Source organism: Malus domestica, chromosome 11 (assembly GCF_042453785.1).
Source record: "Malus domestica chromosome 11, GDT2T_hap1".
Lineage (NCBI taxonomy): Eukaryota > Viridiplantae > Streptophyta > Magnoliopsida > Rosales > Rosaceae > Malus > Malus domestica.
In genome coordinates, this window is record NC_091671.1 from 9888626 (window position 1) to 9897550 (window position 8925).

The 8925-nt window shown below is 36.2% G+C and overlaps 1 protein-coding gene across 1 annotated transcript; it reads left to right on the plus strand.

Annotated features, from left to right (window-relative positions):
* Nucleotides 1-3072: 3072 nt before the first annotated feature.
* LOC114819514 (disease resistance protein RPV1-like) lies at nt 3073-7872 on the plus strand. Its single transcript, XM_029088426.2, has 6 exons — nt 3073-3679; nt 4088-5198; nt 5316-5648; nt 5761-6654; nt 6804-7425; nt 7526-7872. Exons 1-6 carry the CDS (start codon nt 3171-3173, stop codon nt 7669-7671), a joined length of 3615 nt encoding a protein of 1204 aa, XP_028944259.1. The 5' UTR covers nt 3073-3170; the 3' UTR covers nt 7672-7872.
* The last annotated feature ends 1053 nt before the right edge of the window (nt 7873-8925 follow it).

The window sequence follows — 8925 nt, forward strand, 5'->3', positions numbered from 1 at the left end:
ATAATTATTATAGTATATATAATTATTATAATTATTATAGTTAATTTAATATATATCTATATAATTATTATAGTTTTTAGGGGTATAAAATTGTTAAATTAATATATATATATATATAATTATTATAGTATTTTTTTAGGGTTATAAATTATTAAATTAATATTCTGCTTATCGTGTATCGTGTTACCCACGTGTATACCCGAACAAACCCGTTATCTTAACAGGTGCTTATCGGGTTACCCGATAACGACCCGTTTCGTTATCGTGTCGACCCGAACACCTGTTAATTTCGTGTCGTGTCGTGTCGGGTTATCGGGTCGTGTCAGGAATTGCCAGGCCTCTGATCCATGCCAACAATTTTATGGGAAGTAGGAAGCAAGGTGCTGATAGGGATTTTACCCACCTGTAAAAGTAGGGATAAAAACATTTAAAAATACTTGTAAGAGTATAAGGTTATCATAATATAACGGCTCAAATAAGATCGTTTTCTGCATGAATTAAATGAATAATTTATGTTTAAGCTAATTCTTAGCTAATTATTTAGAACAAAGTTATGAAAAGGTTGATTTTAGAATTTAAAATAATAAAAACGAATTTAAATAAAAATAATTAAATAATTGACAAAGTAAAGAAAGCAAAAGACAAAGGTTTTGGAAAACAATTTAAACACTAGGGTTCAGCCAGTCACCATTAACAATCCTATGCAATTTTAACATTTACTTATGAATTTCTACATACATGCTTTGAAGGTTAGGCTTTCCTAATACATATTTTCCTCGTGATGTTCAAGCGAAAACGTATATCTAACATGCAACCCGTCTGTAATGTTCAGATTAAATATAAACATGCAAGACTCATTAAGCTTTGTGAAAACCCTTGGAAAAACCACTCAGCATTTAAGAGCGTGATGTTCGCCTTAAGTGAACTTACAATTACTAATCACAAGAAGCCCTCCTCAATTTAAGGGTGATGTTCCAACAAAAATTGCATCAAATTACTTGTTTAAAAACCCTAATGATCGCGAATCACTAAAACAATTAGATATTTTAATCACGGTGATTAATAATTCAAAGCAAGCATGCATCAATTCATAAGCAAATTAATAAAATCACATATTCATGTTAAGGCTTAAGGCATCGCCCTAGCAAAAGAAACTAGCTACGAACAATCATAAAACAAAATATTATTGAGAATAAGGATAGAAAACACCTAGAAAATAAACTTGAAAAATTCTCTAAAATGTGCGTGTGTTTCCTCATCTCCTTCCCTTCTAACCCTAACGGCTAAAAAGTCTTATTTATACTACTACAAAATAAAACCCTAAAAAGTCTTAGAATAAAACTAGGAAACATAACAAAATAATAAAACGGAAAAGTAAAGGTTTCTTATTTAAACTGAAATTCGGACTTCTCAGAAAATTTGACTTTTGACTGACTAAATCAACTCCGATTTGGTCCAAAAAGGTCTCTTTTGAAAGCTGGAGACGTCCCCTACAAATTATCAGAAGGAATCTTTCTCAAAATATGCCATATTGACCTCAAAAATACCCAAAACGTCCAGAAACGTCAATCTGGGAAAGCTACGCGCTGGGCCTTTATTTCACCGTCACGGTCAAACGGTTTGGTAGAAAAATCTGAAACTTTGACACAATCATCTTGACCAAACTGATCCTTCTTTTTCATGTGTCATTTTTTAACATTTATAAGTAGTGGCGGATACAAAATTTCATGTGTCATTTATGTTGGCTGTGAGTAATATGTTATTGTTTTTGTATTTTGTTTGTTTCGACATTCTATTAGGGAAGTGGCCACCCCCCAGTTAGAGTTAAGTAAAGTGTTTGCGTGCTTAAATTGCAGTGAAATAGAAGCAAAAGGGAGTTGGTTACCTTTGAAAATCAAAGCCAAGAAGAATCTGACAAGGGAGATAGAAACCAATAACAGCGAAGGGGATATTTCTGTGAATGGTGTGCGCGGCAGGCAACTAACAGAAGAAGCAGAGAAAGGGATTGGTGATGTTGGACTGAAGCCCATCCGGGATTATTTTCTTGTCTAAAGGAAATCTTCTTCTAAGCTTTAGGCATAATGCACAATCTGGTTTTGCGAGTTTTCAGCCTGTTTCAACTTATTGGCTAGCTCTAGGCATTCAAATGCCTAACATAACCATGGCATGCTCATCTGCGTTTATACAGCAATTTCAACACTTAGTGCTGTCTTTGTATATTTAAGGTCGTTTTCAACAGCTCATATGGGATTGAAGGCTTCGAAAGCCTTTGTCTCGGGTTTCATCGATGCTATCTTTAAGGCCCCAATGCTGTTCTTTGACTCAACACTGTTGGCCGGATTTTGATACGAGTAAGTAGTCAAAATGCTACTTATGAACTCTGCTAACTGAATTTCAATCACTTGTTATCACGGCCATTTGATAACTCTACTTTTATAGGCTTCATCTGATTTAACTATTTTGGATTTTGATGTACCTTTCTTACTTATCTTGCTTCCCAAGGGTTATGCTGCTCCGGTACTTATTAGAGCAATACATCTTGAATTTCAGGGTGTTTATAGGTGTTTAACATGGAACAAGTTTCTGGATGTCTGCAGGGCTTATAGGACTTTTCCTGTCATATGCGTTAATGCTAACGGGGATACAGATTTTTGTGACTCGGATAATACCAGCCCCAATTATTGTCCGTTCTTATTTACGTTTCACAATAAAACCAACTAGTTCACTAAAATCAATTAGTCATATGAATGAACCAACTACTTATAAATACATGCAAAATTCATTCTTTTCTCGATTTGGTATTCATACTCTCAACAGTTGGACGTGTTTATATGTTTTCATTTCAGTAAAAAAGATTCTAGGACACAATGGACATTTTAAAAAGACAGAAAAACTCGCCTCAAAAAAATAAAATAAAAAATAAAATACAGCTGACCCATCAAGACAATACCAGCCACAATTATTTCTTTAACAAAGAGATGTCGTACCTTATTTGCTTGGCCAAGAGTTCGTCGTGGCCTATTGCCTTTAGAAAGTCAACTCTATCTAAGGTCAACTGTGTTTGAAGTCAGCTATTCTGCTATTCGATCTGTTACATGCAAACAATTGTATAAGAAGTAGGAAACCAAGAGCTACCAGAAATGAAGTAGTGATTGAAATTGTCTGTGATCATGGCTTCCTCTAGAGCTCGAGAAGCCTCGTCTTCCAATTCTTCTCCATCTCGAAATTGTTATCATGTGTTCTTGAGTTTCAGTGGCGAAGACACTCGAAAGACTTTTACTGACAATCTCTACACGGCTTTTGTTGACAAAGGCTTTCCCACATTCCGAGATGAAGAAGAACTTGAGAGAGGAGAAGATATTAAGCCAAAATTTGAAACAGCCATCCAACAGTCACGGAGTTCTGTCATCGTATTTTCAAAAAACTACGCGTTTTCCAGATGGTGCCTTGACGAGCTTGTCATGATACTTGAACGCAAGAGGATCTCAGACCATGTAGTTTTACCAATCTTCTACGATGTTGATCCTTCAGATGTGAGGAAGCAGACAGGAAGCGTGGAAGAAGCATTTGCCAAACACGAAAAAAATGGTCAACCATCCAACAAGATGAACCAATGGAAGAAAGCACTTGCAGAAGTTGCAGATCTAGCAGGGATGGTGCGAGCAAATCAAGCTGATGGGTAACTTTTTTTCTAACTAGCCATGTTCTATAATGATGTTTAACGTTTGATTAATTACGTAGTCCTAATTCATGTCTTAGCAGGCCTTTTCTGATAATTTGAATCTTTTGCTTTCAAAACCTCATAAACTATGTGCGGTAAAGTATTTTATCAAAACCTCATAAACTATGTGCGGTAAAGTATTTTCACATATACTAATCAATATCAGCTAAATTCCCTATGAATATGTACTATTTTTGGTTTCCTGTGTTGTCAATATACTTATCTGGTTGTAAGCATTCATTCGTTGTTTGAACATTTGATAACATTGGCCTATTATTTGCATTCAACTTTGTAATTTATTTTTATGAAACATGTGTGGCATGTCAAGTAATATGATTTATTTTTTGTTTTAATTCTAATGTTTAGGTACGAGTCAAAGTTTATCAAGAAAATTGTTAAAGTGATTGACGATAAACTAAGCCGCATACGCACACCATTTACTGGTGCATCCTACCTGATTGGAATTGATTCACGAGTTCAAAATATTAATTCATGGTTAAATGATGGATCAACCGATGTCGGCATAGTTTTAGTTAACGGGATTGGGGGAATTGGAAAGACAACCATTGCAAAATTTGTTTATAATTTAAACCATAGAAGATTTGAAGGAAGCTGTTTCCTTGAAGATGTCAGGGAAACTTCAAAGAAACCGAATGGTTTAGTGCAACTGCAAAGTAAATTTCTTCGTGATATTTTGAGTGGAAGAAAAGTGAAAGTACATAGTGTTAGCGAAGGAATAAACAAGATTAGAGATGCCATAATCTGTAAAAGAGTTCTCCTTGTTCTCGATGATGTGGATGATATGGACCAAATTAGAGCAATATTTGGGAGACGAGATTGGTTTTTTCCAGGAAGTAAAATAATCATAACAACCAGGTATGCACAATTGCTAAGGGAACGTGAATTATCCATCTACAACATTTATAACGTTCACAGTCTGAATGTCGATGAATCACTGGAACTCTTTAATTTGCATGCTTTTGGACAGGATCAACCAAGAGAAGGTTACATGAAACTTTCGAAAAGGATAGCAGACCGAAGTGGAGGACTTCCATTAGCTCTTCAGACTTTGGGTTCTTCTCTATATGGTCGAGATATGGATGTATGGGAGAGTACACTGGACAAATTAGTAGATATTCCACAGAATGAAGTCTTTAAAAAGCTCAGAATAAGTTACGATGCTTTACAAGATAACCACGACCAAAATTTGTTCCTACATATTGCATGTTTCTTTGTCGGAAAGGAAAAGGATTATATTGTTAGAATACTAGATGGATGTGATTTCTTCACAATTGTTGGCATTGAAAATCTTGTGGATAGATGTTTGGTAACAATTGGTGAAGATAAAGTGGTGAAGATGCATCAAATGATCTGTTCAATGGGCAGAGAAATTGTTCGCCTAGAATCAAAGGATCCTGAGAAACGAAGTCGATTATGGAGGGATAAGGATTCTTTTGATGTACTGAAATCAAAAAATGTAAGAACCATTCTCCTCTTATATGCGCGCGCGTGTGTGTGTATGACTCTTTTTGGGAATGCATACATCCTTGTTTTATTTATCAAACTGTTTCTTTTTTTTCCTTCTGTTTTTTAGGGTACAGATTCCATTGAAGGTCTTAAGTTGAACATGCATGTGCTCTCGGCAAGCACTCTTTCAGGAAATTCAAATGAGATAGTCTTGCACACTAATGCATTTGCAAGGATGAACAAACTAAGACTACTCCAGCTTAGTCATGTACAGTTCAAGGGATCGTATAAAGAACTCCCGAAAGAGTTAAGATGGTTGAGTTGGCTTGGATTTCCTTTGAAATCTATTGCCAGTGATTTTCCTTTGGAGTTCTTGGTTTATCTTGAAATGCATCAGAGTAACTTGACGCATGTCTTCAACCGGAAAACAGACTTGAGACAAGTCTTGAAAGGAAGAAAGGTATGCTACTCCAGGCTTGTGCATTCTTTTGTGAAAAAGGTGTTTTATGATTAATTTGATTTTACTAAGAATTAAACTTTAGACACTTTTCGTTTTTTTCTTTTTTCCACAGCACCTTCCCTCATTGAAGACCCTTGACCTAAGTCATTCCCATAGCCTAACTGAAATCGGTAACTTCTCGTTGGTTCCAAATTTGGAAAGACTTATTCTTGAAGATTGTCTGAGCTTGGTTGATATCCATGATTCGATTGGAAAGCTAAATAGACTGGTTTACTTGAATTTGAAAGATTGCATAAAGATTATGAAGCTTCCAAGGAATGTTTTTGCACTGCAATTACTTGATACACTTATTGTTTCTGGTTGCTTAAATCTGGATGCATTTCCAGCGGAGTTGAAGATGATGGAATCTCTAAAAGTGCTAGATGTGGCTGATATTTCAATAACAACCACTGGGGAGGTCAAATCACGCCTAAGGAGAAATCCAGAAACTTTTTGGGCATCTTTACCGCGTTGTTTAGCACATTTAAAGCTCACAAGTTGCAATCTATCTGATGATTCTTTTCCCAAAGATTTTAGTAACCTACCCTTTTTGGCGTTACTTGACCTAAGCAACAATCTAATTTCTGGTCTACCAGATTGCGTCCGAGGTCTTACAGGTCTTGATCAACTCATCTTTTCCAATTGCAAGATGCTCAAAGAACTTGCAGAGCTACCAAGAGTAACATACTTGGGTGTGTTTGATTGCACATTACTTGAGAAAGTAACATTTCAATCGAGTTCCTGCATACCGTTTGAATTCCTATGCTTTTATAACCCTAACCTAGTTGAAATTGAATACACGTACAAGTTTGAACCCATTGAAAGATTTGATATGGAACTCATCCACCTTTTGGGTTTGTATAACTTGGATCCCACGGCAACCATCCAAATGATCTTCCCATGTAGGAGTGCGCGTCTGCCTAGGATTTTGAAGCTGGAGGATTGGATAAGGGTGTATCCCATTCAGGTGCCTCTCTCTGTCTCTCTGTCTCTCTGTCTCTCTCTGTCTCTCTCTGTCTCTCTCTAACAAACAAACACACACACACACACAAACATCACATGGAAGATAAGACTTGACTAGGATTCTGATTTGTGTGACATATGTTGTATGTATAGGGACTGTATGAATATGGGATATTTAGCACGTTTCTTCCTGGGAATGTGGTGCCAGGCCAGTTCAGCCATAGAAGTAGAGGCTCTTCAATATCTTTTACCGTGCCTTCTACTTCTAATCAAAGGGTTCGTGGCTTGAACATCTTCTCTGTTTATACACGTTTTGATGGTGGTTTTCGTCCTGGTTATCATTGTGATATAATTAGTCCAATAATCACTAAAGTTAGCAACAAAAGCACTGGTGTGAAGTTTATCTATGACCCATCATGCTTCGGCGATCCAGGTCATTCGGAAGAAGACATGATATTCTTAAGCCATTGGGATTTGGAGAATCAATTGAAAGGTGGTGATGAATTGAAAGTTTCCATATTTATGAGAGCATGGTTTGAATTAAAGGAGTGTGGTATCCAGCTTGTGTATGAGAAAGAAAAGAAGATGATTACCCAACAAGACACGACAACTCCTTCTTTTGCATCTGCCAGTTTTGAGCGTTTGGAATACGAGTTGATGCCAAGAACATACTTTCTCTCTCATGGACCAGTAACAAGGAGAATATTGAGGTTTAGGATGTGGAGGAATTCGGTTTTGTTCAATGACATATTTATGGATTCTGATCAAGAAGCAGGTGTGTCTCACATCTATACTTTTACTCGTACTCTTGTTTTTCTCTAAAATCGATCACCATTCTTATCCAAAATTTTGGCATGGATTTGCATGGTTAACAGACAGAGAAGTACTGCAACAAGGCGAGCTGAGGCTTGCAACAACACAGCGGCATCCCCCGCACCTGAAACACGTCATATTTGAAAATAGATATGTACATAATCACTTGTTTGGCTCGGTGAGATCATGGTCAATAAGCCCTCTATGAAATGTCTGTGTAGTTGGTTCAGTTATCTTTGAATTCTGTTTCAAAGTATATCTGAGATGAGAGATATGCTTTACTCTTTATGCTGTACAGAACAGTTTCATATTTTTGTCTATTTCTGTTACAAATTTCCGAATGCAAATGTGGTTTAGATCACTCAATTTCTTGTTGGAAATTGCTGATCATATTCATCTCATTGATAAAGATTTAGCTTCGACATTTAACAAAAATTGGTCTTCGATCCTGCTTTACAAATTTGAGACTGGTTACAGTTAGGGATGGGCAAAATACCCATGGGTTTGGGTAATCGCGGTTACCCGTCCATTTAAAGTTAACGGTTTAGGTTATGGACAACCGTTTAGACGAACAAACGGTTATGGGTATAACCGTTTATCCGTGAAATTTAAATGGACGGTTATGGGTATTACCCACGGTTATAACGGGTATCCATCGGTTATGGGTATTATCCGCGGTTATAACGGATATTCATTTACCCATTTAATTTAATATATGTAAAATTAAAAAAAAAATTAAAAACCTTAAATTTTCAATTTCTCCGCTAGAGTCTGAAATGCCCCATCCCCACTCATCTCTCCCTCCTTGCTGCCTTCTCTCTCATCTCCGCTGCCCTCTCTCTCATCTACGCCGCTCATCTCTCTCTCTCTCAAGATTCTTACCTCGAAAAGTGTCTCCATGCGTTCCCCTCCTCTCTCTCTCTCTCGGTTTCTCTTTGATTTTAGTTTCCATATTTTCTTACATTTTCTTAGAAACCAAATAGGGCATCAAATTTAAATTTTCTTTTTAACTCTTATTCGGTGCTAGGTTTTGATTGCTCATTATTTCAAGTTTCATGAATTGGGTTTCTCCAAGAATTGCGATATTTTTATGAATTTTTGTGCTTTAGCAATTGATGAAGCTTGAATTTCTATATAATTGATTACGTGTTAAAGAATAATCATACTTTTTTTTTTGTCAATGGAGAAAAAGGGGTCTAGATATGATTTTTACATGTTCAATTTATGCTGGGCAGCCTTCTAACTTTGTATTTTATAGGATTAAGTATTATGTTTTCTATGGTTGATGAGCAAAATGTCGAAAAAAGGGTCTTCGTTATGTTGTATATGTTGTGAAACAAAATGCAGTGTAACTATGATGTTTAGTTGTCTATTGAGCCTTTGAAATCTCCGAATTTTGTAATTTTCAAGTTGTTATAAAAAAAACATGCAGACGGGTGAAAAAAAGGGTAAATGGGTAAAA

Excerpts from the sequence above, each read along its gene's own strand:
- LOC114819514 (XM_029088426.2), top strand. The coding sequence starts at position 3,171 with ATGGCTTCCTCTAGAGCTCGAGAAGCCTCGTCTTCCAATTCTTCTCCA. Across the intron at positions 5,199-5,315 it reads ATGTACTGAAATCAAAAAAT|GGTACAGATTCCATTGAAGG; the intron begins GTAAGAACCATT and ends TCTGTTTTTTAG. Across the intron at positions 6,655-6,803 it reads TAAGGGTGTATCCCATTCAG|GGACTGTATGAATATGGGAT; the intron begins GTGCCTCTCTCT and ends TTGTATGTATAG.